The sequence below is a fragment of the Drosophila melanogaster genome, chromosome 2R (genome assembly GCF_000001215.4).
Source record: "Drosophila melanogaster chromosome 2R".
Classification (NCBI taxonomy): domain Eukaryota; kingdom Metazoa; phylum Arthropoda; class Insecta; order Diptera; family Drosophilidae; genus Drosophila; species Drosophila melanogaster.
Genome location: NT_033778.4, coordinates 9,799,261 through 9,827,214, shown reverse-complemented (window position 1 = coordinate 9,827,214; position 27,954 = coordinate 9,799,261). Strand labels below are relative to the sequence as shown.

At 45.3% G+C, this 27,954-nt stretch overlaps 7 protein-coding genes across 11 annotated transcripts in view; 4 read left to right on the top strand and 3 right to left on the bottom strand.

Annotated features, from left to right (window-relative positions):
- The first annotated feature begins 8 nt into the window (after window positions 1-8).
- On the top strand, window positions 9-4,133 carry dila (dilatory). 3 transcript variants are annotated; one of them, NM_001299325.1, is made up of 9 exons: window positions 9-116; window positions 180-401; window positions 455-631; window positions 692-1,850; window positions 1,909-2,026; window positions 2,089-2,226; window positions 2,290-2,710; window positions 2,912-3,567; window positions 3,624-4,133. In NM_001299325.1, exons 1-9 carry the CDS (start codon window positions 90-92, stop codon window positions 4,048-4,050), a joined length of 3,345 nt encoding a protein of 1,114 aa, NP_001286254.1. In that variant the 5' UTR covers window positions 9-89; the 3' UTR covers window positions 4,051-4,133. The 3 variants fall into 3 exon arrangements, with proteins under 3 accessions (NP_001286254.1, NP_610519.2, NP_001137629.2); NM_136675.3 differs by having other exon boundaries at window positions 455-1,850; NM_001144157.3 differs by having other exon boundaries at window positions 9-401; window positions 455-1,850.
- Window positions 4,134-4,259: 126 nt separating this feature from the next.
- CG30001 (uncharacterized protein) lies at window positions 4,260-6,047 on the top strand. Its single transcript, NM_165697.4, has 9 exons — window positions 4,260-4,399; window positions 4,459-4,551; window positions 4,601-4,710; window positions 4,774-4,868; window positions 4,932-5,060; window positions 5,117-5,268; window positions 5,325-5,469; window positions 5,528-5,778; window positions 5,836-6,047. Exons 1-9 carry the CDS (start codon window positions 4,334-4,336, stop codon window positions 5,953-5,955), a joined length of 1,161 nt encoding a protein of 386 aa, NP_724825.2. The 5' UTR covers window positions 4,260-4,333; the 3' UTR covers window positions 5,956-6,047.
- CG34033 (uncharacterized protein) lies at window positions 6,029-6,652 on the bottom strand. Its single transcript, NM_001038848.2, has 2 exons — window positions 6,536-6,652; window positions 6,029-6,477 (listed from the first exon to the last, which is right to left on the bottom strand). The coding sequence occupies exons 1-2, from the start codon at window positions 6,644-6,646 to the stop codon at window positions 6,082-6,084; spliced, it is 507 nt and encodes a 168-aa protein (NP_001033937.1). The 5' UTR covers window positions 6,647-6,652; the 3' UTR covers window positions 6,029-6,081.
- A 509-nt stretch (window positions 6,653-7,161) lies between these two features.
- CG1648 (uncharacterized protein) lies at window positions 7,162-16,241 on the top strand. 3 transcript variants are annotated; one of them, NM_001299324.1, is made up of 3 exons: window positions 7,162-7,375; window positions 14,551-14,733; window positions 15,247-16,241. In NM_001299324.1, the coding sequence occupies exons 1-3, from the start codon at window positions 7,357-7,359 to the stop codon at window positions 15,735-15,737; spliced, it is 693 nt and encodes a 230-aa protein (NP_001286253.1). In that variant the 5' UTR covers window positions 7,162-7,356; the 3' UTR covers window positions 15,738-16,241. The 3 variants fall into 3 exon arrangements, with proteins under 3 accessions (NP_001286253.1, NP_610518.1, NP_724824.1); NM_136674.3 differs by having other exon boundaries at window positions 15,247-15,896; NM_165696.2 differs by lacking the exon at window positions 7,162-7,375 and adding an exon at window positions 14,441-14,491 and having other exon boundaries at window positions 15,247-15,896.
- Window positions 8,680-9,915, bottom strand: lectin-46Ca. The gene is made up of 2 exons (NM_144376.2): window positions 9,743-9,915; window positions 8,680-9,611 (listed from the first exon to the last, which is right to left on the bottom strand). The coding sequence occupies exons 1-2, from the start codon at window positions 9,893-9,895 to the stop codon at window positions 8,778-8,780; spliced, it is 987 nt and encodes a 328-aa protein (NP_652633.1). The 5' UTR covers window positions 9,896-9,915; the 3' UTR covers window positions 8,680-8,777.
- On the bottom strand, window positions 10,615-11,705 carry lectin-46Cb. Its single transcript, NM_001169631.1, has 2 exons — window positions 11,563-11,705; window positions 10,615-11,510 (listed from the first exon to the last, which is right to left on the bottom strand). The coding sequence occupies exons 1-2, from the start codon at window positions 11,698-11,700 to the stop codon at window positions 10,680-10,682; spliced, it is 969 nt and encodes a 322-aa protein (NP_001163102.1). The 5' UTR covers window positions 11,701-11,705; the 3' UTR covers window positions 10,615-10,679.
- A 4,098-nt stretch (window positions 16,242-20,339) lies between the features above and the next one.
- CG1688 (uncharacterized protein) overlaps window positions 20,340-27,954 on the top strand; it is a 40,512-nt gene continuing 32,897 nt past the window's right edge. Inside the window, exon 1 of the mRNA NM_136672.3 lies at window positions 20,340-20,756. The gene's annotated coding sequence lies outside the window, so the exon portion shown is untranslated. The remainder of the gene's footprint in view (window positions 20,757-27,954) is intronic.

Sequence of the window (27,954 nt, the reverse complement as noted above, 5' to 3'; positions counted from 1 at the left end):
CTGGAGTTAGTCCGTTTCGAAAACCAGTAGGCTATGGCAGGGCATTCAGTTCGAAAACTATCTAAATGAGTGCTTAATTCTAAGCTATTATGGATTTATGTCTTAAGGGCTCTCAGGTAAGCTCAGAGCGACATGGTCTACCCCCTTTTGGATTAGGTACTAAGAGTGGTCAACCGCAGATAAACCTCGCCACACGACAGAAAACGAAGCCCAAGTACACCAGTCGTTCGCTGACGACGCTCCACAATCCGTGTCCCCATTTCCGGCCACGCTCGGCCAACTTCCTGCAGCAGCGCAGTCGCTCCTCGCCTTTCCTGGGACGACCTCAGTCGGCGGACCCCAAGTTCGGTCGTCGGTTGAGCAACTACTTTGTTGAGAAGGAGCTGCGCAACGGCGGCAAGGTGAGTGGGTTTAACACCCTGCGGTCATCGGTGTTGTAATATTACCTTTTTAGAGACAAGTCTCGTCGAACGACTTGCTGAAATCCCTGCTGGAGGAGCCCATCAAGCGCAGTTGGCTCTGCCGCAGCACCTGCAACTCCTCCGAGTCCGACTACTCGCTACACAAACGCACTCCCGACAGCAGCGAGGAGGGGGAGCAGTTCCTGGTCAACATGCCAGTTGGTGAGAAGGTAAAATCCTACTCCTCGTACTCTGGAAATCAGGGCCTCAGTAACGGGGCTCTTCTTCAGCGCACCGCCAAGCCAGATCTTCCGGGAAGGGTGTCCTTCAGCAAGCCGAATATGCACGCGGACTTGGACTCCAGTGACTGCGACAATGACAAGCAGGAAGTGCGTCCCAGCATCTCCGCTCCGGGTCCTCTAACTCTTCCCAGTTTCCTGAGCAAAGTGGAACAAGCCGATCCCGTTGGGCAGAAGAAGTCCGTGCATTTTGGATCCACTGCAGCCGAGGGAGAAGTTCTGGCGGAGACCTACGAGTATCCAAAGTGCCCTTCGGAGAACTGTACATGCAGCACGCGATCCTCTTCCACCACAAGCACCAATGAGGCATCGGCATCGGACGTTAAGTGTGCCTGTGATGCTCCAAGCTGCCGGTTTATGGAGTCCTCCAAGCAAGTGGAACCAACTAGTCCCACACCCACTCTCCCAAAGGCTCCGTCATCGGAGCTAGATGTTATAAGGGAGTATAAACAGGCTGTGGAAGGCGTTCAAGTGGTCAAGAACCACTTGGGAACTGACACCCTGAACAACATTGAGATACTACCCAACTATCTGGACAAGTACGCTTCTCCCACTAAGGAGAAACAGAACAATCTGTCCGAGACCAAGAACATGGCGACCAATAGTTCCGCTGTTAACAACGGTTCCGTCGTCTACAGACCCGTTGGCAACCCAAGAAACTTCGGGGCAGAGAATAACTTTTTGCCAGCAGTGCAGGATGATAGGAGATCCTTTGCGAATGGCAGCTCCGATGGCGTCATTAATAACTATCTAAAGGTGGCCTCGACACCACCGTTTGTGGGCAAGAAAAAGGAGAACGTAAAGCCCGCCAGTGCCGATCCAATTGCCAGGAGCAGCAAATCCAAGGTGACTAAGTCCACAATCAATCCAGCTCCGCTGGGTAAGATGAAGAAGGCCATCAGTGTGGGCAGCCTACGAGAGGAGCGGAAACTCTCAGAGTACAATCTCGACAAGGTGGACAGCTGGATGAGCATGCAGGACCAGAAGCAATACGATGGCAAGCACAAGCCAGGACTGGAGGACCTGGACGAGGCACAGGACAATGATACCGCCTCCCAGTTGTCCCTAAAGTCGAATGAGGACTCCAGGGACTCGACATATGATGAAATAGTATCTGTCATCAAAGAGATCGAAGAGGACAAGAAAAGGGGTTAGTTACTGGTTTGGATCTAGAAGGGAACGTTCCTCATATTTGATTTCCTTGACAGACAACTTCTCCGAGGGAATCCCCAGCGAACTGAACCTAAACCTAGATTCCCGCTGTGAGACGGCCGACACAGTGACTGTGAGTGAAGGTAAAGTTCCCGAAAGTGGAGATAAGTACAAGTAAGTAAATACAAATTACCACATTGGTATCCATCCAGTTATATACTATGGTATCCTAACAGGGACATCCTGGCCTACCTGAACAATGTGGAGAGTAGTTGCGACAAGACGTTGATGGAAACACGTCGTTCCATACCGGATAGCAATCGATCGGAGGTGGAGTTCGTGGTGGAGCCCGATGTCACCGATGAGGTGCCCAAGTGGGTGAAGAGTCATGGATTCCCTTGAAGTTCTTCACTTACTATCCTTACCCTTTAATTCAGGCTATCCGAGTTGCTGATGCTGCCCAACCATCAGCTTGCCAGAAGGGTCATTGCCCTGAGCTTGCGGGCCAACGAGTTGGCCAATGCCATCCATATGTCCAAGGAGCACGTCTTCCAGCTGCGTGGCGAAAAGCAGAAGAGCCTGCGGGCCGAAAAATCCACCGCCGCGGCCAAGCTGCGTGATCAGAAGAAGCACTATGAGGAAGTGGTTACCCGCCACCAGGGATTCATCGAGCAGCTGCTCAAGGACAAGGGCTCCCTCTGCGAGAAGGTGGCGGCCCTCACGCGTCGCTTGGAGAGCCAGAACCAGGCATGGGAGCACCGCTTGGAAACTGAGCTGGCTAGGACCAAGGAGACCACCATGGCGGGCGAAAAGATCCGGCGAGAGCGATGGGTGCGCGAGAACACCAAGAAAATTAAGGTATAGGTTAGCTTTAAGGATCTCGATTCTTGTTATCCTTTAAAGTTGCACATATAAAGAATGGCTTAGGAATATTCCATCATTGGATCAGTAATTAGTATCTTAGTTTAGTCAAAACTATTACTTATGATAGGGTCCAGAATATTAGTAGTTTTTTACATAGCATTATATTAATAATCACCAATTTACTTCATTTTAAAGGAACTTACTGTTAAGGGCCTGGAGGCGGAGATCAACAAAATGAACTGCGACCACCAACGCGAGGTGACCGAGCTGAAGCGCACCCACCAGATGCAGTTGCTGGACGCCTTGGAAGAGGCACGCACGAAGCACGAGCAGATCGAGACTAGCATTCGCGAGAGCTGCGCCCAAGATCGTGAGGCCATTATCGAGAAGGAGCGCACTGCCATCCGGGAGCGATTCGAGCGCCAACTGGAGGAGGAGCAGAGGACACAGGCGGAGCAGCGCCAGAAACTGACCGAGGAGTTTGCCGCAGAGCGTGATCGCCTGCAGTCAGAACTACGGCAGCGGGAGAATGAGCACCAAGCCCGAAGACAAGAGGCTTTGCGGGAACAGGAGCAAGAGCTGGAGCAGGCAAAGTTTGAAATGCAGGAGCGCATGGCCAAGCAGGAGGAGAAGTATCAGAACCGTGTCAACACCATCGAGCAGCAGTACCAGGCTGACTTTGAGCTGTGGAAGACGGAGCACGAAAACAAGACCAAGTTGGCCCAGGCGGAGAAGGAGAACGCCATAAGGCAACACTACCGGGCGGAGAGAGATCGTCAGCTAGACGAACTGGTGGTGCGGATGGAGGCCGACGCACTGCAGCACAAAGAGGAGCACGAGCTAAAGATGAAGTGAGTACATGCAGGCCAAATAATATGAGCCCCCCTCCTAAGCCCAATATTTTCAGTCGCCTCAAGGAGAAGTACGAGAAGGATTTAGTTCTGGCCGAGAGCGTCGAGAAGTCGTTGCGGGAAAAGTATGCCGAGACTCGCGGCAAGCTGGCGGAGGCGGACGCCCAGGTGCGGAACAGCCAGGCGGAGGTGAAACAGCTGCAGTTGGAGCTGAGCCACAGCAAAAAGATGTGCGGCGACATCATCATGGAGCGGGACAGACTGCGCGACAACCTTAACGCGGACATCCAGAGCGAGCTGGGAGTGCTAAACGAGCGCCACAAGCAGGAGATGGATCAGCTTCAGAAGCGCGTCCACCAGACCATTCAGCGGCAGGAGGAGACCATTGAGATCCTGAAGGGCGACAACGATGCCCTCAGGCAGCAGTGTCTGAAGCTCAACGCTGTCATACGACAGCAGCGCAAGGATTATTGTGTTAAATAGACAATTACTCGAAATAGGTGTATGGGACCTCCAAGCTAAATATTATTAGGAAGGTTTTTTAATAAATGAGTGACGAATGGCTTAAAAATGATTTTGAAAAATGTAAATGGACTTAAATAATTGTAACGGCTGTAAATGAAATCGATAAGCGTGCTATAAATAACCGATTCCTCTCAAAGCGGTGTGGTATTTTCAGCCACAATAGCTGAGGTAACACTACACGCGGGTCAACAAAAACAATACTTGTTCATTTTGAATGTTTTTATAATTGGAGGTTTTTATAATGGAATATGTGCAGGAAAATAGAGGATTTACCAATATCGGCAATAGCTTTGGCTTCGTATGCAGAGTAAGCAATTCATCCTACACATTAAATGAGTTCATTTTAATTGCCAGTCTTTTACGCAGATTATAGAAAAGCAATGCGGAATTCAACAATTGGGAGCTCTTGAAAAATACGAATTTGCCGAGCTACTGAAGATTCTGAATGGCACAGAAAAGGTGAGTAGATTGAAGAAGAGATATTCGTAATCACACCTATTCTGTGCAGTTTCTGGCCTCCAAGTTCTTCTGCCAACTGCCAGCGAATGTCGGCAGTTTTCGAGTTCTCCGACAGCTACAGGAACTTCGCATCCTGACGGCCACGCAGTACATCTTTAGGTGGGTTTCATAAAGAAGCTGCTAGATGTACGGACCCCCATTTATCCGTAACTGAATTCACAGCAAGGAGGACTCCGATCAACTGCAGGTGGACCTGATCATATTCCTGGAATCTGAGTTCGAACTTCTCGCAAATGTTTTCTTTTCAGCGGCTTACGGTTGGTTTCTCTTGATCTTGATTCTAGCTATTTCCCCATTTCTACTGATTTATACACCGTCAGATGCTGAATCTGCGTTGAAGCTAACCTTGATACTGACAAGCGCTTTGGGGAATCTCTATTCCGGCCTCGTTGGCAATCCCAAGATATGCAGCTTGGCATATGTGGAGTTCTTGTGCAAAACCCTGCCAGGTTTGTTTTTTACTGCACTGCATGATATGCAAGTAACTAAATTATTACCCATTCAGATGAAGCGCTAAATGTTTGCATGAACATGCATTTAAGTACCCTGTTGGATCTTCACCGATCGGAGAATGTAGACGAGGCATTCGCCAGCTTTAGCGCCTGGATAAATGAGGGCGTCGACGAACTAACCTTTGTAAAGCACCTTTGCGATAAGGTTATGTTCTCTTAAAACGAGCTATGTATCTTGTCCTAATTGAATTCTACTTGCAGATGTTTGCTAGCCATCAGCAGGCAGCCCTTCAATATCTATTCAAACAGTCAAACACGGAAAACTTTAATCAGTGGAAGTTCTATCTAATACTTGTGCAAACTATCGCAAGCGCAGCCAATCCTGAAACCACCGCATACATTAAAAGTATATTGATTTCTGTAGTATAATTGCTTTTTAGGAAAAGTGATCTTTTCCTTTGCAGAGTATCTGAAAAATAGACTTCTGCAAACTGCATCCACGGCTTCCCTGGGATCCTTGCTTCATTTGCTGCTGACTGCAAGGGCTGCTTGTGCCTCAACCATGGATGTTCGTGCTAATCTAGACAACTATGCGAAGTGGTACAAGCAGAACATTGGTGAAATGACGTACATATTGGGCACGGAAAAGTTTCAGACAATCCTAAGGCTCTTGGAGGAGTCTTTACCATACGAAAAAGAGTTGCAATACCTGGAGGTAATTAAAAATAGAAATAATTTGATGCAACTATACTTATTGAATAATTTCCTTCAGATTCATGTGTCAATTGCCATTTCACCTGGTGGGCGGCTGGTTCAGGCCTACAAAACTAAGTGCAGGGCTCATGCAGCTCAACTTAAATCGGTGGCAAAGCGAAAGGCTTCCACAGACTAGATGCAAGGTGGTGCTATTCAATAAATAAAATACTCAGGATACTCGCACTGAACACTGAAACTCATTAAAATGTATTATGCTCATGCTGTCCCAAAAACCATTTATTTGTCTGCAGTAAACTATAAGTTAGTAGGCTACAAGATCTCTTTCCTCTGCGGTTATGACGCATTTTGAGTTTCCATGTTTCATGCTAACACCATCGCATTCATCGGTTTTAGTACAGATGAATCTCCGGTGTTCGCGACACTTTGCCGATTCAAATTTGAAAAAGTCGTTTTGCTGTTTAACATAGACGCATCCTTCGTTGTTCACCAGCTTTGAATTGTGCGGCGAGTACTCAATGGACTTGTTGTTCGAAACGTATCTGTAGGTGGGCTTATCGTGTGCATTCAATCCAAACCAGTACTCGTGGTCGTCTTGGTTTATTTTGCTTTTCATCTGGAATAGGGTAACTTCGGTGTTTAGATCAGCCAAGCACATGTGGAGGCTTTTGCAGATGGTCAGGGCACTAAACCAAGAAGCCTATGGTATTGTAATTTTGAAATTTCCAATCTCAATGACTTAAGTTAAGTCTACTCACTGTTTTTTCACTGAAATACAGGCATATGCCCTTACCGTTTGCCTCATCAGCACGCAAAAGCAGCAGCAGCCAAATGGGAAGACAGTAAAGCATGCGTAGTATTTGACTCATTTCTTTCGGTTTGTTGTATTCACCAGTACTGATGGATTTCGAAAGTTGCTCGTTTTGGTATAGCTCACTAATGCCATTATACCATGGTGCAAACAATTAGGGTTTGTGGTAAATTACCTTTCCATATTATTTGATATACCTTAACCTAAGCAGGTACCACAATTTTTTGCTAAATTATAATTTATATATTAATTCCCCATTTTTTTTTTTTGCAAAATTTCAAATCTAACTGATTTTTTTCTTGACAAAAGTTGGCAGCACCGTATATGTCTAACCAGTGGTTCGGTTGTAGTACCCCGACTATCGCTCTCGAAATAGAGCGCCACCTAGCCGATAAGAGTGCAACCACTTTACATCCACCAAAGGCATTGCCAACTGTAAATTTTTAGACACTTGTGGACTATATTTCTTACGAGTGGCGCTCTTCTCTTAGTTTTTAGTTTGTGTGAAACGTAAACGTAATTTAGATCATTGAACGTTACGTTGAACGTACTGTGACTACGACTCCACACGAGTTTATACGTTTCTGTGCTCTCGACGCAGTCGGACGTTTAAAAATAAACGCGCTCCACCAAAAATACCTAGCCCGCTGGCCGCAAACGCAAATAAATCTGAACAAAAATTCGAATTCCATCCGGATCAAACAAACTTACAAACCCGAAAATTAGTTCTTCGACTCCAACGGCCGAGAAAACCGCAACAGTTTCAAAATGTTCAGCTCGATTTCAGGTAAAAAAGAAAAGCCCAGCCGCCAATCGAAGTTTATGTGAAAGTTTGGAAATTAGAAATCTTAGGTCTAAGCATGTGTACATATGTATGTATATATATGTACATATGATATACGAATGATATATGTATGTGTGCAGTGAGTGGGTTACCGCACTGGAGGAAGGAAGTCACTCGACTCCAACTACAACTCCAACTGCACTTCCAAGTTACATCATCATCACCAGAGCAGCGGTGGAGTCGGACAGTTGGAGCAGCTGGTGACCACGCGGGATTTGGATCCACGGTCGGGTGGGGTTGGCCAACCGGGCGTGTTCGATCCGATACGGGTCGCAGTAGCTAAAACCTAATTATCCGCTACCGCGACTCTGGTGATGGCAATGATGGTGATGACGACGATGTGGATGATACGTAAGCCAATTATGGCGCAGTTATATGTAGCTCCAAATGGACTACAAGTTGCCGTTCTCGCTGGCACATCCCACACCCAAAACGATGATACGTATATAATTATAGCTGCCCAGATACACACTACACACAACACGTATCCGAGGCATCCATATATACTTTGTATCTTCGAGCGGTTACGCTGCTGCTCTTTCCTTGGGGCTCTGGCACACTTATATGTTCCTGATGTTCGGGGAAGTGGGTGCAAAGAACCAGAGTTCCATCAGCCAGCTCCGCTTTCGATCTCTGAAATCCTCCGGCAGTAGATGCCACTTGAGAACCGCATGGTCAAGCATTGGCACTTGTGAGTTAGGCACTTTTGTTCTATTATACATAGATTGTATTCATACCAATTAATATTATCTGTTCCCACTCAATGCCAAGCAGATGCATCGAAATGTAAGTAACCCCAAATGGTGAACTTTCCACTCAATTACCTTGATAATGTTACTCAGTATTAGACATTCCTCACCGACTGCGTAGTTCAACATTTAGTAGCTGCATATTGTTCCTATTCAGCACTTTGATCTTATATGTTTAGCATGTGTTTTGGGTCTATCAGCTAAAAACATTCCTTTGGAAACCAATGATTAAGAGCTTTTAAGTACATTCATTTTTTGATTTCTGCTTGAACAGATTGTTTAAAAAACACTATTCTAGAACAAGTGGTTATCACTGTGGGGATTTTTAACAGCATGTTTCTGAAATATGAAAATATAATAGTTTTAAATTTTAAATTTATAATAAAGTGACTTCTTACAGGAATCAGCCATGTTAAGAGATACCATTATATATCATTCTTTGGGATCTTTGGATTATTGTTTTTTGTAACTTGAATGGAATGAAACCCAGTTGATCTTCATGTTGTTAAAACTCAAATTTATTTGGTGAAAGCTCAAATATTCCTCGGTTCCCTAAATGTCCATTGGTCCGCCCGTTTGGTGGTGGGTCCGTGCGTTCAGGCCGCCGGAGCTGGTGTTGCTTCGCCCTCGGGAGCTGCTGGTGCAGGAGTGGCGGCCTCGGCGGCTGGAGCTCCTTCCGCTGGTGGAGCTGCCGCCGGAGTGGCTCCTTCCGCTGCCGCGGCATCCGGTGCGGGCGTGGCTGCTCCAGTTGCGTCTGCCGCCGCGGGTGGACCCGTGCCGCCTGGCGGCACCGTTTGCTCCTGCTCGGCAATGGGTTCCGCGGCGTTTTCCATGCCATTCTCGAACACGGGCTCCGTGGTGCCACCACCATCACCTGGAGTCGGCGCGCCCTCCGCTTCCTTCTCCTTCGAGACCCCGATTTCCGTTGAATTCGAATTGTCAGCTGGCCGTGAATCGCTCTCCACACTTTGCTCTTTGATCCCCGTCTCTTGCTTATCCTTCTGGCCCGCGTCGTGGTGGAAGTGATGCAAGTGCTCGTGGCTGTGTTTCTGGCCATCCCCACTGTCCTCGGCGGGAACGGCGCACTTCATCTGGTTCTGTTCGCAGATGAAGTACTTCTTCTCCTGGCAGTTCACGTCCAGGACGACGGTGACATTGGGCCTGATCCTGATCTCCAGGCAGTCGTCCAGGTTGGATCGTTGAGTCGGCTCCACAATATTGGAGTCGCCCATGTAGCGCACCAGTTTACCGCTGCTGATGTACTTGAAGCGCCCCTCCGACTGCAGATCGTTGCCACCGAACCAGAAGTCATCGAAGCCCACCTGTGACGTCACGTAGTGTACCACCGCCTTGAAGTCCTCCATCGTGGACACGTCGGCCAGGTTGAGGCCCTTGCGCAGGCAGTTGTTCTGGGCCCCGAACCAGTTGATCTGCCAATACATTTCAAGCGATATATAGTTATTTCGGGACTCTATGGATGGGCTTATTCGAATCTATGATAGCTTTATTGGTACTAAAATGGCTGGCCAAGTATATTACAAGTGATGGGATGCTCTCTCACCTTTTTGATGCCCACATAGAAGCACTTTCCGTTTAGCTCCCTGAGATACGGTTTGCCACAGGGACCCTTGTCCTTTTCCTTCTTGCTCTGCTTCTTTCCGCAGCCGGAATGGACCGTCATCAAGGTCAGAATCACAATTGGTAGGATCCTCATGGCTGCCAGCAAAACTGAGGCACCTGTCCGGTCAAACTGTAAGCATGCGTGCCGCCCCCTGTTCTATATATACCCTTTCGTGGGCGTGGCATCTGCATTATCGAGGAGTGACCAATTTCCATTAGGGAATCGTCGTGTATTGTTCGCACAGAATTTTTATCGACTGCTGCAGTCCATCAAATTGATTAATTCTAATTGGACATGGTGATGCCCAGGGGTTGGTGCATCTGTCGTTGGTTTCTCAATCGCCCACAGTATTGAAACTATGCTGGTACTTGTCAGACTTCCATCTGGGATGAAGAAGTTCCCGAATTCACTGACATCTTAAAAGGGTTCAGTAAATAAATTACTCAATTGCTATCCGATTAAGTGGTCAATAGGTGACCCTCCACTTAAAGTTCATCCCCATTATTTTGTATTTTTCAGAGATATAATTTCAATGCTCTGTATACTTATTACATGTAAAATTCGAATAATTACATATTCATCATCAGGATGAATTGAACAGAAACTAAACTTTCATATAAGAAACTATAAAGTATCTTTGCATGTCAATAATGCCATCTTTAAGAACTTATCTTATACACTGGCCCTTGATTTATTTGAAAGTTAGAAACTTGAACTTCGATTGAAATTTATTTAACTGCTCGTATATTTAATTTCATTCGTGTACCCAAGCCGACCTGCACTTGAATATATATTTTAAAATAACTTGTTATATTATTGCTGTCATTTATTTTTAATCGATAATAGTTGTGGGCTTCAGCTGGGCAAGTTGTGGAGATCAGGCTGCTGGCGGTGCCGGAGTCTCGGCTGCTGCGGCGGCGGGTGCTTCTGCTCCTGGCGCGGGAGTGGGTGCGGGCGTGGCTCCGTCGGCGGCAGGAGTGGCGGCACCTTCGGCAGCTGGAGCTGCTCCGGCGGGTGCGGCTCCTTCTGCTGCTGGAGAAACAGCTTCAGCTCCGGCGGCAGGGGTGGCAGTTGCGCCCGGCTCACCAGTTCCGCCAACGGTATTTGTTTCTTCCGCTCCCGGTGTCACCGAGACGCCATTCTGACCAGGTTGATCGTCATCGGGCACGTCGAGCGCCCCGACTGCATCCTCCGAGTCCGGCTCCGGGTGCTCCACTGAGCCACTGGCAATGGGGTCCTGGCGGTCGTGGTCGCCATCGCCATCGCCATCGTCCTCTCCTTCGGCACTTCCGCCAATGTCGTGGTGGAAGTGATGCAAGTGCTCGTGACTGTGGTGCTTCGGCTTCTTGCCACTATCCGTGCCCTGGCAGTAGCGTTCCGAGCAGATGAAGTATTGCCGCTCGTGGCAGTTGTCTGCCGACACCATGTTGATCTCGGAGCGGATCCTCACCTCCAGGCAGTCGTCGCACTCGGAGTGCTCCAGTGGCAGGACGTTGCTATAGTTGCTGTAGTAGCGCACCAACCGACCGTTGCTGATGTACTGGAAGCGACCCTCGTGGTACAGATCGTTGCCCCCGAACCAGAAATCCTCCGTGTTGCCCAGGCCACTCAGGAACCCAATGGCTCCGTCGAAGTCCCTTTGGTTACTCAAGTCCGCCAGGGTCAGTCCTTTGCGTAGGCAGTTGTTCAGGGCGCCAAACCAGTTCATCTGAATGGGTTTCATATTATTTCATAAGCCCATGCGACAGATCAACTCTTACCTTTTTCACCGAAAAGTAGTAGCACTTGCCGTTGATCCTGCGCAAATAGCGACGCGGGCAGGGGGGTCCTGATCCCAGGAGCTCGCCCCGCGGCAGGATGCTCAGCAGGGCCACGAGTGCAGTCAGGAGATGCTTCATTTCGCTCGCTTCCGCCGGTGCACAGTGAGCCGGCTCAAATCGCCTCCTGTACTTATATCCTCCGCTGGCCAGCAGTGCGCCCAATCGATTTGGAGCTCGCTGGAGCTGGAGCGGCATCTTCGGCAGCATGGCCAATTCAATTACAAGTCCATGCCGCCGGAATGCCTACGCCAATGTCGTGGGCTAATTTGCTCACCCGCCAGTGGGTCAGGTTTAGGGTCATTCAGTTTAATTGGCTATTAGATACACTCGAAGAAAACGAGCCGGAAAAGTCGCATGGGGTGCTGTAATTGCCAGTAATGTTAACCCTCTAAATTCCTTGATGGCAATTCATCCGCCTAATAATGGGCATATTGCGAGTAACTATTATATCATATATAGATGTTATAAAATTGTAATACAAGTTTAATGCAAATAAATTAAAAGATTATATATATGGTTTTGAAATAAGCAATAATTCTTAGCAGTATTCTAACTCATTCGAAGGTAGCAGAGCTTTCTTCTTCTGGAGTATGATGATGATAGATGGATATAAAATGCTTCAGTTCCTTTGACCCTGATCTGTCCTCCCATTTAGTTTGTATCTGCCGAAGTGAGTTAATTGCTGGCTATGAACTCGCTGGTAATCTTCAACAGCTCAAAAACGCTAAGAATATTAAGTTCTGTGATTCGAGCAACTGGAGTGACTTCATAGTCATTAGCATAACCCGCCCGAAGGGCTAGATGTCTGACCCGGCCTTGTTCTTTCCGATTATTGATTTACCTGGCAGGGTCGTGACATCAGCCATTGGATTGTCCGTGGCCAGGACACGAATCGCCCGCCTTTCCTTCTGTTGCCAGCTGACTCAGACGACCTTCGGTCGGATGACGATTGCGCCGGGTGGCCACAACAATTCGTGGGGCGTGTGAGTACCACGCCACCCCTTTCTGCCACGCGCGCTACTCTCACATATATAATTCTTTCGTATATTGTATCTCGATTGTGCAGTTGTATCTCACATGACATCATCAGCAATGGCAACAACAACGGCGGCCCCAGTAGCTCCATCGATTCATCACGGATTGTAGCTCTTTTTTTTAAGGCATCCAGAACTGGTGTGGAACGTGAGTCGGCAGACCTCAAATCGCAGTAACTCATAGATATTCGTTCCATGCCCGTATGTGTGTCCGTTCCGAGCTGGGTTCCCATGTAGCCCAAGCTACAGCTACAGCTACAGGTTTTCCTCTATCCGAGGCTTCTGCGCATTATTTCAGCTGCGAGTGCGACATCGACGAAAACAAAATCAGAGAGCAAAATCAAAATCCAAAACTAAAACCAAACCAAAACCAAAACAAAAACGACGCCAGAGGCTGTGAGAGAATCTGGGCTTATTGTGTTACCTTTTGGCCATGCTTCTAGCCGGTTTTCAGTGTTGACCACAAGTTGCCACAGTTTTGAATAAAGACTGAAGAACAAAATGCGTCGTATTACGCAAATGCCTTAAATAGGGCCGCTGGCCTTAGGAATTCCGCGTGTGTAAGCCATTAAGATATATATGTACATATATCCAAAGGATTTGGCGGGGAATATTAAACACTGCGGTTGCCTTATACGTAAGGCCACCTTTTTTAAGTTTAATAACTTATCATTCTACGAATGTATTTTAAGTATCTTTAAATACGATTTTAATTTGGAAAACAGCACAATATACTTAGCATGCATCTCTATACATATAGTTACATATTGTACAGTGTAGATTGCACGATTCCTTCCACTTAAATTGCTATTCTAGATTCTAGATTGTTAAGCAAGTCCAATGCCACATACATACATTCCTTAGCCATTAGCCATTAGCATTTGAAATGTCTGAATTCCCTTTGATTCACCCTGTTTTTTTTGAGCAGTAAAAGTAATTTTCAACACCTCGGCCGAGCCCACACATTCCATAATCTCGATACCCAGCAAGCGTAGAATAGAAACTATTATTTTCGCACAATTTTCGGCTCCTGCGGTGGCGATTGGCTCATTAAATGCGAAATGCGAAATGCGAAATTGGCCGAAACTAAATTATTTGGAAATGAGCCGAGTGTATGGGGCCATTAAAGTATCTCTGCGGAGAGAACCGAATCAGAATAAACACATTCCCGATCACAATCAGAAAGCGTGAATAGACCGCACTAGAAACTTGGGGGCGATTTCATTCGCCGGCTGCCCATTATGACATCACATACGCCGAATAATTTGAATACTCGAGCTTTGTTTGCCTCATTCGCATACAAGCATACTGTATATTACAAAGAAATTCCTCGGCTATTTCCGCCCGTTTCCGTTTCGCCCAACCGATTCGCACCCGGTTCCGAGTTGAGCGGCACAATGTTTCTATTTGAGTGGACGCACACGTCACTCCCAGTGAATGCAGATTCGAGGGGACAGCAAAAGCTGGCGCTCGTTAATTTCTATTAAATTGCGAATATAAGTCTCAAGTCTCGAATTTTAAGGCTGACGCCATGGGGCTGGCGATCACGATTTCAACAGCCCCTAGTTGCGCAGTTTCTATTAATAGGAAAGTGTCCCAGTCTAATCGATCCGATTTAGTCATGTAAATAGTTCATGCTCCAGCTGCTTTGTTTATGTTTCGGCAATTACCTGTCTGGAATTTGGAATCTGAAATCTCAAATCTCGCATCTTCGATCTGATCGGCGCTCCACCCTGCTGATTGCAATCAGGCTATAAATTATAATTAGCGCCAGGCCAGAGCTTAGTTAGCATTCAGAGGGCCAGTCAGCATGTTTCCTAGTCGCCAAAACCAAAGTAATCCCATCCAGCCAGCACAGTCAGGATCTAAAATGCACTCCTCATTCAATCCCCAGCTTCCTTGAAGAACTTCGGTGACAAGACCGCCAACCTCTTCAGCAAGAAGAAGGATGAGGCCGAGAAGCTGGCCAACGAGAAGGCTGCCGAGGCCCAGAAGCTAGCCGAGGAGCAGGCCAAGAAGGTGGGCCAGTCCGTACAGCAGACCAAGGGCGAGGCCGAGCAGTTGGCCGCCAGCACGGGTGAGTAACGAACATCCAAAAAATAATGAATGTAACACATAAAAGATGTCTTAGAGAATTAATTGGAGTTATTAATTCTAAAGACTTCCAAAAACTCTTGCAACGAAGAATTGAATGAGTCCCGTTTGAGATAACTTTCAAAATCAACTTTCAGTTCTTGCTAAAAATGTTTTCTCATTAGCATTCCATTTCCAATTTATCTAAAACGCAAATCTTTTAAGCATATCAAACACAAGAGAACTTAATAAATGGAATTCTTTAGTGACGCGTTGACGTAAAACATGTTTCCAAGAATAAGATTCGCATTTTTGAAAACATTTCTTCATAAATATTGAAATATTTCTATAATTGTGAAAAGCAATTTAATGTGCTAGAGATTTATAACTAAACAGAACATCAATGCTATGTTTTATGCTGGAGCAAAGCCCGACCAATTCAATAAATATCTTTAGGAGCACTTTTAAAGATATTTTGTAAGAATTTTTCCCACTAATATCTCTCTTTATCATACAGCCAAGGAAGCCGCTGCTCTGGCCACCGCGGAGGCTCAGAAGGCTGGACAGGCGATTGACCAGGGTGTGAACCGTGCCGCCGGAGCCGTCAACCAAGGCAAGCAGGCGGTGGACAACACGGTGGCCCAGGCGGCGGCCGTGGCCCAGAACTCCAAGCAGGTGGCGGCCAATGTGGCGGAGGCCTCCCAGCGAGCGGCCGCCAATGCGGTGGACCAGACCAAGAAGGCGGCCAACGACGCCATCAACAAGAGCGTGAAGGCCGCCGAGAACGTGGCGGACCAGAAGCTGAAGCAGGCGGAGGGCGCCATCGATGGGGCACTGAAGCAGACCAGTCAAACGGTGGACCAGAAGCTGCAGGAGGCCAACCAGTATGTCGACCAGAAGCGCCAGTCCGTCGAGAAGACCGTCCAGGATGCGGCCGGACAGGCCCAGGAGTCTGCCGGACAGCAGGCCAACGCCCTGTTGGGCAAGCTGCATCTGGGTCAGAAGTAGAGGCGTCTCCCTTCGCGGTGCCACCTAAAATATCTTGATGTGAAAATGCTTTAGATACAAAAACAAAAAAAATAGAAAGGAATTTGCTTCAATGTAACGAGTGCCAGTAATGTGATTGCTAAATCCTCAATTGAATATACACAATATATATATATATATATATTTACATATTTTTTGAATATCGCGCGGACGGATTATTTTGCAGCCGCTGCTTTCGATGTGAGCATTTCAGCACATCCTCTGTCCGTATCCGTACAAAGTGTAATTAACCCCTTCGTTCTTCTTCTTCGGCCGAATTTTGTTACTTTGAGGCATTTGATATTTTATATACAGCTGCGCTGAGTATGCTTTTAATATACGTATATTCTGTTTATGTAGAGATGTATGATTAAGTACCTTTAACTCTTGCACAACACATTGCAAATGTGTTTTTAATATATTGGATTCGAATGAGATTTGTGGTCTTTCAATTGGTGGGGGTGCCACTAAGCAAAGCGTATTATATGTATATATTTGGATATACTGATGTTATGTTGATTATATTATTACTGAAACTTTTATTAACTCATTTTCAATTTAGCGCCAAATGGTGATGTATGGTAATACTGTAATCTGGCCACACTGAATTTACTTCGGCTGCAAGCGCAAATAGCGCCACCTACATGTGGGATAGAACGCTGAATGGTTTGAAAACAGGGTATCCATGTTTTATCTCGCTTTTACCGTTTCATTCAAAAAAATTAAATTACTTTTTAATGAAGTTTTCAAACTACAAGTTTACTTGATGTATTTATTTGGGCTTACTATTTAATTACTGACTTATCTTGGCCATTGGTTGTTCAGAAAATAATATTATTTCTGGACATATTTTGAGCATATAATTACAGCTATATACAATTTCTTTAATAAAACCAATAAATCAGTTATAAATTCTACACATTCCACTGTTCACCCAAAAGTGGTAACATTTTATTTTGCTTCTAAGACAAAAGAAGTTTTTTCCGGCTTACCCTTTCCCCTTCCTCCAGAGCTGCCTGTCTCATTACAGAACCTTTTCACAGATCCAAGGTGAGCAGCAGGGGAAACTTTCGCAGAAAAGCGGACCATGGAGATGGACGGATCTATACAAATAGACCGAAACATGCAGAAATCTGCTAATAGAAGAGGTCATATTGTGTACTCCGATATGTCGGGCAACTTTTCGTCGAACAGAAGCCGAAAGTTGTGTTAGGTTTTAATTATGGGAAAAGTTTGTTGTGGCTAACAAGTGACCCCGGTGCATTGCAACGTCAATTGAACGCACAACTTCAAAGGACCAAAGGACGAAAGGACCAAAGGACGAAAGGACGCTAGGAATGTGTGCAAAGTATTGGCAGCAAAGTGCTGACATAAATTCAGGTAAGAGCGATTTTTAATTTCAGATAAGTGCGCCTGCTGACTGGAAAGGCGAATGATAAATGCATTCCATTTGCGATTCAAGTACTAGTGGGTGCGAGGCGCCAAATTCAAATTTATGCCGGCCACGCAAAAGTCGCGCCAATTAGGTTAGCCCAAGCGAGTTGATTTAAAGTTAAGCGATACGAGCGGCGCGATTAATTACAATAACTGTTTATCAACACATATTAATCATGGTTTAACATGCTCCCAGCTCGTGTTGACCCAAGCAAAATGGCGTGCAGCGGAGTTCCGGTCATGTTGGGTATGCCCACTCCATACCCTCCATGGGCTTCCTTTAATTTTCAAAGTTTAGAGGGCGACATAAAGTGAATATATTTGGTGAGCGTAATATCGTTTTTAATATATTATGACCTTATTTGTTGGTATTGCCATGCGTTTTTGAAACACTCACGTCTCTCCCAGCAGCTTGATGCCCTTTTGATTGACCCTTTGGTAATTCATGAGTGCTCAAACAGATGCTTATCCGCTTTTTAAGCCGTGACCAATTCCACTTATGAGCATATTTTACACGCAGCCAGCGGCGTTAATTTTATCTGAAAAGTTAAATGTGCGCGTGTGTGGGCAATTAGGCGAGGAGTATTATCGGCCCTGAAACTAAAACTGCGCGAGAGGAGAAGTTCCCAGCGACAGCCACTGATTGTTGCTGCCGGGGAAGTCCCTATCCCTCCATTTGCGCACTTACACTTACATATGTATGTATGCACACACGCACCCACACTCGCACTTACACTGTGACAAACTGCGCACACCAACATTCTCGCATTTATCGCCGTGGAGCCATTAGATCCACGGGGAACTCAATGGACGTTGACGGGCGTCTTGCCAGCTGCATGCTAAATAAACCCCCTCGAACAACAACTAAATCAGCTCAAGAGCCTTATTCCAGGGATTCGACTAGGGGATACTTAGTCATATTCTGTTCTTATCATCTTAGTATTCTATTTATTCAGTGATTATTAATCTGGCTTATATCCCATCTCTAGTTAAACCATATACTAGATCTTACATTATTATATTTTAATTGATTAATGGAGTGTTAACTGTGACTGTGGCTGTTTTTTGACAGTTGTAAGGGCTTGCGAACTTTTATTAATACCCCTCTAATGCACTTTCCTCGTACTTCTCCAGAGTGCAGAGCATACCCAAATGACGTGTTAAAAAAGCGCAACAACGGCGAGCGACAGTTACAGCCCGAATGCGTTGTAATTGTCAGCTGAAAGGACATGCGAGGAGGAGAAGGAGGTCGATGGGGTGGTTGGGTGGAGCCATCCTGGCCGGAACAATTGCCTCGATGCGGTGCTCAATTTGAGCCAGTGGCGCGTGTCGCAGAAGACGCCAATAAAGTCGTACGTCAGTCCGAAGGAGAGTGTCCGGAAAAAAGGAAAATGCTGCAAGTTGCAACAGACGTGCCATGAAATCCAAGGTGCAACGTCAAGGGTAACTGGGAGTCGAACTGAGTGGAATAATTGGCCTATGGAATCGGAAGGCATTCGAAGGGTTGAGCAAATTTGGGCATTTGATTTGTTTGAGAGGATTATTAATTACAGACCAGGCGCAGGCAGGAAGATGGCCACAAATCTGTTCGGTTGTGAGGATGAAGCCCGACTGCTGCATGAGTTGATACACTGCTGCCGAATGCCTGATGTATGGCCATTGGGACAACTTTGATTGGCCTGCCGGTGATTTATGCCGGAGCTCATTAATTATGCTTGTTAGCCCGATGTTGATTTAGTCACCTAGTCATGAGCCTGCCAACGGTTTTCGGGGCAAAAAATCAAAGAGATACCTCCGCCTAACGAGGTTCATAATTAGCAGCCCTTGAAATGCGATCTGTCCATCGGTTGCCTAACCTTCGGACAGTGGCACTCCACCAAGCGGGGATTTATGGTGGGAACTAATGGCCAAGAAATCCCCACAGCCATGTAAATCCTCCATCAGGTGGGCGAATTCACAATGTTACAAACTAAATCGAGCGTTGCAATTGCTGGCAATCGCCTCTTAACTCGTCCCAGCCAAATTCAATTATTTCCGTCGCCCACTTCCACAGGCACTAGTAATGATATACATATAAACTGCTTCTGCCAGGGGATCGAATCAAAGGACCGACTTGAAATTGCATTTAGGCAACCGTGTGCCGCCAACTGTGCACGCATTTTATGCATTTTATTGGACCAAAGGGAAACACAAACACATAGTGAAGGTAGAGGTGAAACCTGGGTGCTCAGACATCCAAGGTGTTCAGTGCTTTGCAACTGCAAATATAGGTATTAGATTAATGTTAGAGCTGCGCCACAGATTTCCAGCGAAATGAAATGGAATAATTGAGAGGTTGGAGTGCGGTTTGCAGTGTGCAGCGCTATCGTCATTTTCAAGTGTTTTTCTATTGCAAATAATTGGAAAACCAAACTCGCTGTTAGAGATGAAAATTTCCATCACTGGCAATTTTATTCTGAACGCTACTATAGTAAGAAAATTTTAAGATCTATTGCTTTCGAACGCACAGAATTTGTTTACAGAAATCGGTTAATGTAACCATTCTTAGGTTTGATAGCCAATCGATTTAGACAATTTCATAAGTTTACAAACCAATACCAATGTGTTTTGTCTTTGGTGCATATGGAGTCCGATGAACCCTATGTTCTAAGTACACTTATAAAATAAAAACATCATGAGTTGAAAGTCTGCGCTCTTGGGGCTTTTGAAGTTTATAAGCACCAGTGCTGAAGGACAATACCACTTCGTATTTCTGCTATCCGTCCTTTGTCAACGACGTGTTTGGTTTTTTGTCCCCGGTTGCCATGATTGCCGTAGACACTTTTGGCCGGACGTAAATGCTCGGCGTGCAGCGGCTTAAGACGCCTGCGATTTGGCAGGAATAACAGACCAGACGCAAGGACTCGACACGACCTCCCACCTGGATCACTTGAAAGGGACGTAATGCATAATTGAAATCTCCGATTGCAACGACAGTTCCACGCAAAGCTGCCTGCATTTCCTTCTTTTCGGGGCCATTGAAAAACGGATACAATGTTTTTCAAACGACATCCACTGAAGGACAGGCCGCATGCGCCGATTCGAGTGGAACCCATTGGAGGAACCCACGGTGTTACTTCAAAAGCGAGGTGCTGGCCCAAGTGCAGCCTCAGTGCGACGTCGGCTGGCTAACCAGACGCTTGGCTCCAAAATTTGGAAAGGGGGCAGAGGTGAATAGCGATATATTTCGATACGAATTCTGGACTGGCGTAACGGTCTTTTGAATAATTGAAGCAGTGCGTGGCGAACTCGATACAAATTGATTGCTCATACGCCGCGTGGCCCGTCCCGGCACAAAGGAAAGGAAAATAGAAATTGTTGCATGCTCCCGGGCGCAATTGTTGATTGATATTTGTTGGTGCAGTGAGTGTGTGTGAGTGCGATTTGTGTGCGATTCAAATTCAAATGCTTTTTGATTAAAGCTCGCGCGTGAATAGTTTCCCATGCAATCGGAAAAATCTCTTGTGCCGCCCAAGTTCGCTAATTGCTCAATGGCGTTAGCATTGTTCTGGCTCTTCAATTTGCAGGGTAAGTTGGTGGGCTGTACAGATTCTCCATGTTTATGGTGTTAACAAATAGGCGTTGATCCCCAAAGGCAGCAAAAATAACACAGAGTCAAGGACGATTTCGAACCGTTCTCATACGGTTTAATGCTCCTGCCTGCTGACTTTTTAGGGACCATCTTTATTGCCAGGCAACTGGCAGGCTGCTATTTCTCATCGCTGCCTTTCTGCGAAATCACTTAGCAATTTGTGGCCCCATTCGAGAATCCTTTTCAGCGGCGCTTTCCTTTCTGCGGCTGTCATTGTGCAGTCTGTTTAATTTCACAATTCATTTCATGTCAATCGAATTGTCTAAGGATGTCGGCCAGATTCTCCTCCTCCTTCTCCTGCGAAGTGGAGTTCTGCGACAAGTGTCGCTATCTCGGAACCGCAAAAACGAGATAAGAAGGCGGCAAGTTGGCTGTCACGATGCTTGAGTTTGATGTATTAACGGATCCGGACTTCAGGCTTGGCTTGCAGCTGGAAATGGACCATAAAATGCGAACGGCTCGCATTAAATTCGCCCATTCTGAGTCTGGTTTAGCTGGCGATAAACCTAATAGTAAACATTCCCCTTTGTTGACTCTATCTATTGGATTATGTCGTCTCCGACACAAAGCTTAAGAGCCTGGGGTTTTGGCCACGACATAGTTAAAGTTCTGTTATCCAGCCGGAGGACCTACACCTCTGTCGTTAGTTTGCGAAATAAAATGCTTTCACCAAGTGAAGTCTTGAAGTACATTTTTAAATCACTCAACTGTATAACTTTAGAAAGCACAACTTTAGAAAGTCGTATTTAGTAACTAAGCTCTATCAATTTATTTATGTAAAATCGCTTTAGTAATAAATGCCTAGCATTGATTTAAGTTGGCAATTCCCTGTTAAATAACAGACGAGAAGGTGGAGCTGTGGATATGCAAATCTAAATATTTAACTAAATGATTGACTTATCTTCTTAAATGCCAAAATAAGTTAAGATTTACCCTTTCGGCACTGCGCTTGATTTTCAAACAAAATTCGATCTTTAAGGACTTAAAGTTATTGCCGCATATATATATGTACAAAGTTACTTAAAACCTGCGTATATGTATAAAATTTGCCCAAAAATAGATTATAAATAGATATGTCCTTTTATTATGAAAAAGCACTCTGGCAGTGCCATTTACGTGGCCGAAACAATTTGGTTGACAGGGCTGACAGGCTAACAGGCAAACAGGCGAGTCGTGGCAAATCGTGGCAAATGGTGCGGACACCAGGGCGTATGCTTAATCGTTTTTCACACGGCCCAAACGACGGCAGCTGCAGAGGCGCTGCCTGATGGCCCGGACAAATGGAATATTCATATCTTGTGATAAACATACATCTAAACATAATCCATTGTGAAGTACTGGGAGTGCTTCAAACAAGTTGCTTACCTAACAAAAAGCGTCAAGGATGGCGGATAACCGCTCGCGTCCTGATTTCTGCCTTAGGAAGTTCTCGGCGCTACGCCTACATTTTTTGTGGCGGCTTTCGGCCGGCTTTACTTTTGCTGACTGCTATTTTATGGTGGCCATTAAAGGAAATTGAATATAATTTTGTTTGCTAAGCTCTTCCATAAACTCCCAAAAGGCCAAGTGGCTTGGGCTCTTGGTGTTTGCCGTGTGATTCCCACCCACCACCATCCACCAGTTTTTCATATTTTATCGGGTTCAGGGGGCAGAAAAGGTCGGCCGTGGATTTCGCGTGCAACTCGGATTCTGGCCGCTGGCCAGTGGTTGGATGTGATTGGGAAATTGCACAAGAAGTGGCAGATTTCGCAGCTTAAATTGCGAGCCTACCCTTTGACCTCTGAGATGACGAATGAAGCACCCATTTGTGTGCCCTGTGCTTCTGTTGTTCAAATATCTTGGCATCCTGACAGCCAGTCTATACAGATTTGTTTGCTGGCCCGGATCCAGTCAATATTGTGGTCATTTGGACAGACTGGGCAGGAGCCACAGCTCTTAACTTTTTGCATCTTGGTCCGCCTGCTTACCGATTTCATTATTTACTCAAGTTCGTAGAGCAAAACCTGCATATTGGCACTCTGCTCAGCTTTTTGGGAATGGGAATTCACAAATAATAAATTGTTTCTGCGGTTGCTCCGCCCATACCACCCATTTCACCCATTTCCCCCTTTGTTTGGCCTTCACTTTGCCTGTTTGCTTTGGTTTAGTCCCCGGCCGTGCTGTTTGTTCTTGCTGTTTGGTTATCTTTGGGGCTTCTCCCATGGATTTGCAATCGGACGGAAGAACATTGTTTTCATTTAATTTAAATGTTTTCGTATCATTGCTGCAAAACCCTTCGAAAATCATTTGTTACGTTATTTTGTCGGGCATTTGTTTTTGACTATTTTCGAATGGATGGATTTAAATGATGAATGATAATGCAGAAGGGTCCTTAACCAGATCCCAATGCCTAAGATAAAACTACAAATATTTATGTACATTGATCTTTTCGTTTTCTGCAGATACTTCAAAATCAAAGTCAAAATCAAAGTGCTAGTTCTTAAAGCTCGGTGATTGCCTAAGCATATTTAGTTTAAAGATTTACGAATTCTATTCCGTTTCGAGTTCAATATGAAACCACCGAAGTGGTTATCGCCCACTTATCGGTGTTTTCGAATAGTCAGTCTTTTGTGGCTTGTGTTAAGTAAATGATTTGCCTGATTCACCAGGTGACAGCACAAAAATTCAAGGAGTCTCTGTTCATCTGGCTGTGACACCATCATCAATCAATTTCACAGATAATTCACCAAAACATCATTGTAATTCGATGCAAAAAGCCATTTCCTTGCTGTTGTCATTGCTTAAATAAATAAATTCCTGGGCGATTGTCGAAAAAACATCTCACATAATTAAGACAAACCCGCCAAAATTGACATTTCCCCGAGAGCAAGCCAAAAAAAAAAAAACGAAAAATAAAATGGGCAAACATTTTATTTCAGTCCTTCCACGCCAGATGATAAATTGAGTGATGACGCAAAAAGTGCTTCCGCTGAAAGCGAGGGACTCGCACCTGAACCCCATTGTCGACCGACTTCCCAAAGCGGAGCCATTGTAATTTTGATGAGAGCATAAGCCACGCAAGGTCAGCAGGACATTGCGCATACGACATGGTGAACGGGCTGCGGTTAAATCTAATAAACATTTCCGCCCGCCTGCACGCATGAATCTTGATGTGGATGAGAGTAGAATGCTCCCCAAGTTTTCGACTCGAGACGGCTGTTTTCAGCCAAGGCTTAATGTACTAGAAATGATGGCCCAGTACCCGGGAGGCGCTTAAAACCAAGACATAGTTACGGGTAACTGACAGGCAGCCAACCGCTTACCGGAATCATCATCCTCGGGCGGTGCCAAGATTCGCAGGCAACTTTATTTGCTGAGAGATAAATCCACTTGACTGAGAAGTTGGCCCATTTAGAAGGCATGAAAGATTTGATGCATGCGTCAAAGTTTTAATAGTGGACCATTTGAAAGGGTTTCTCGAGTGCCGGGGGTCATTTTTCGAATTTCCCTGCGATTAAATTAGCCCAAGTAGTGAAATCTCGAGCAGTAATTTGATTTCCGACTCCTAATTAACGAGCAAAGCTTAAAGTTCCCGCTGTTTGAGCGGCCTGACTGCTGTGCCAACTACACGTGTTTAACAAGTCCATGAAGTTCGTCACAAAGTTTGGTGCCTTTTCCTTTTTTTTTCTGCCAGCTGCCATCTGTGGCTTTCCCATTTTCTTGCGGACCAGCCGCTGACGTTGTCGTTGCGATGACGACATCCGGCGACATTTCTTTTCACTGCTCCAGACCGCTCTTCAGTCAGCCATTCCAGGCTTTTCATCCATCCGTCCTTCGTCCTTGCCTGTCGCATCTGATTCCTGAATGTGGGCACTGTGGGCGCAGGGTCATTAAAAGCAAATACGTTCTGCGAAAACATGCCGTTCTGCTTGAAACAGTTTGTATGATTGCGCTGGAAATCGGATTTAATCGAAGGGGTTGCCAAGATGTGGTTTATAATCGGATAAAACGATGAGCATGAAATATTTAACAGATTAAAAGATAAAAGGATTTATGTCTCTATTAAATAAAATCTTTCGATTGTTTTTACCCAGAGACTATGTCTTATGCGAACGAGATTGCTGCACTTAATTTATTATATCTGTTTTCCTCCGGGATGAAGAAATTCGTCTGAGGAAAGGTATTCCTTCTTAATTGCACCAAAGGTGGTTGCCATGGCCATAGAGCGCTCCCAGTGCCGAAACTCCGTAAATGAGTTGGCAATTTAATGGGCTGTCCATGTGGAAGGAACCGGGATGCCCGTGCAACCATAGTTTGTGTCCCGTGGCGTGCCAGTTGGTGGTACATTTTGACCCATGGTGCAGACCGGGATGACAGTCAGCCATTGTGATGTCGGTTTTTGCACTGGCAGGATCCTTCTACCCATTCCCATCTCCATTCCCGGTCCCATTCCCCTTACCGACTGGTGGCCTAATGTCTGTTAGGTTTCTTGGCACGACATGCCCGGCGTCTTGTGATGAAAAACTTATCATAAAACTTTGGCAAAACTGCAAAGTTGTCAAGGTTTTTGTCATTCGCCTGTCTCTCTATTCTCTGCGCTGTTTTTGAGCTTGTGGCTTGCTGAAATAATTATAAATAACTTAAAAGCAGCAAAGCGGCAACGGGCGGCAAAAACCGAAAGCCCATAAACAAATCCCATTCAGCGAGTGGTTGTTTGTGCCCCACAATGTATGCTTCGTTCAAGCACGCGATTTTTCCATTTTCGTATTTAATTCTTACGCTTTAATTGGCACTATAAACAGCTAATAAAATCGAAGCCACTCCACGTCAAATGGCCAATCGATGGCTGAAGTGCGGCCACTTCAAGCGAACAATAAAAATGCTCGAGCCAGGACATGAAAGTATCCGTGCATAGACATATATACATTGTCTGCCCAATGATTTGTTTGCCTTCATCGGGCTTCTGCTCCTGCTTCTGCCATTGACAGACTGTCATAAATATGATACACACACAATATGGCAAGCCAAAAACTACAGATTCGGATACATACACATGCACCGCCGAATAGGCAGATACGATGGTGTGTGTAGTTGAAGTTGAAGTTGACATCCAGACTTCGAATCGTCGACCATCGACATAACAAACCGTTCAGGTACACGACTACCACCGCCATTGTCCTTCGCCTAGGCAACGTTTGATGGAATGCCTGTCTACGGACCGACTATCCGTATCCGCCCGTAACTTTGCCGCTCCACTCTAGCGTAAAAAGTGGCTGCACGTTGTTGACAAAAAAATTAATTAATTAGATTTCATTGAACATAAAGCGTCTGCTACTCAACGATTTTTAATCAGCCACAGTATCATTTAATTTTTGCGCCATTTTATAATTGGTCAAAAACGGAATGGTATTGATGAAACTAAAGCAAAAGAATATCAATTTATTATTTACTTACTCTTACTAACAGACGTCACAAATGTTCTTCATGAAAATTCCAAATACTTAATTATTTTGATTTAATTGAATATTGAGTTGCTAACAACGATTTTCAATTAACAGCAGTTCGATAAAACAAAAACTACTTAGTCAAATTAATTGCGCGGCAACTAATACATTTGCAAGGTTTTTCCGGGAGGCATTAATTAAATTGTATGGAAAATTTAGTTCGTTGCAGAATATTTTGTGGCTATGATTCGGCAATAAAGCTAACTTTTTGTTCAAGTGCTTAATACTCGTACAATAAAAAGTATTTTGACCAATTTAAATGGAAATTTACAGCAATTGCTTAACGATTAGGGGCAACCGAATTTCTCTAGACGACGCATTTGGACCAGCATTTTTATGTTGAAGACACACTTTGAAGACATTTGTGGCTTATAAAGCTCGGTTGTAAATTTTTACAACAATGAGACAGGAATGCACCCCGTGGCGAGCACTTCGCCGGAAGGAACCAAAAGGTGCGAAACAAATCCAGCTAAATGGCACTCAAAGCAAATCACTGGCAATCTGTTTGGACTGCCAAAGAATGTAGTCTAATTTATTTAAATAATTTAAAATTTGGGCCCCACAAAATACAAAATAAACAAAGGGAAATAATAGCAGCTGTGTCTAGTCAAGTCATTGCCTTGAGATAAAAGAGAGTCGCGGGGTCGCGAGGTCGGCAGACAAAGTGTTCTTGGCCAACAAAAGGCCAAAAGTTAATGTGCGCCTAAGTAGTAGCCTCCCCGCTGTTGGCCCATTAAATCGCATCCATTGCGGCCCTTCCTCCTGGAAACGTTCCGCATCCGACAAGTGGCAACGGGCGTCCTCCGCCGCGGTGGATCCTATCGGCGGCCAAAATGGGCCAGGAGTCCGGGAATCCGAGCCTTTGTCTGCGGCCAGTGCGTTGATTACTTTGGGGAAATGTGCGTGAAAGGTAAACGCCGTGTAGCTGGGCTGTCATTTTCTGTTTGCCGTCTGCCGCTCAACTTCAGCTGGCTGATTTATTTGCCCACCTTTTGGGCTTCGGGCGGCATTGTTGTGATTTCGCCCATACTCGTATTCGTGCAATGAACTGCTTGGCTATGATTTTGCGTTGCCATTATGTGGTCATAAATCATCGCATCCCTGCAATAACAAACGTAAATTATAATAAAGCCAAATATTTTCTTTCAATCCGACTTTAGCAGGGGTTCTTCTAGCTCAGTCGTTAATGCTCATCTGACGTTGGGTAGGCTTTAAAACTAAACTTTAACTAGCTCATTCATAATGTAGCCTCCTTAAAATGTAGCGAGCCGAGAAAAAGCTCAAACTTTAATGGCTAATGGACATTGACCAGCCTTTCATATATAATTAAAACCAAGTGATTGTGTTGGCCAAACCCTTCTATGGATTGTCAAATAATTTTCAATTTATTTCAAACTGGTATTCATTAGGATCGTGCCTTCCTAGGATCGTGAGGAATTTTATTTGTGTATATATTATTTATATGTTCGTCCCTCGTCATAAATCAACGCTTTTATTGGCTGCTGTCTCAATAGCAATATTTTAAAAAGCAATTCACAGTCCTTTTGTGCAAAATCAGTGGCTCGTTTATACACAAATTAATTCCGCTTACACTCAATAATGGCTGCTGTGGCATTCGATCGATGAAGCATGCCAGCATTCTGGTTGTATA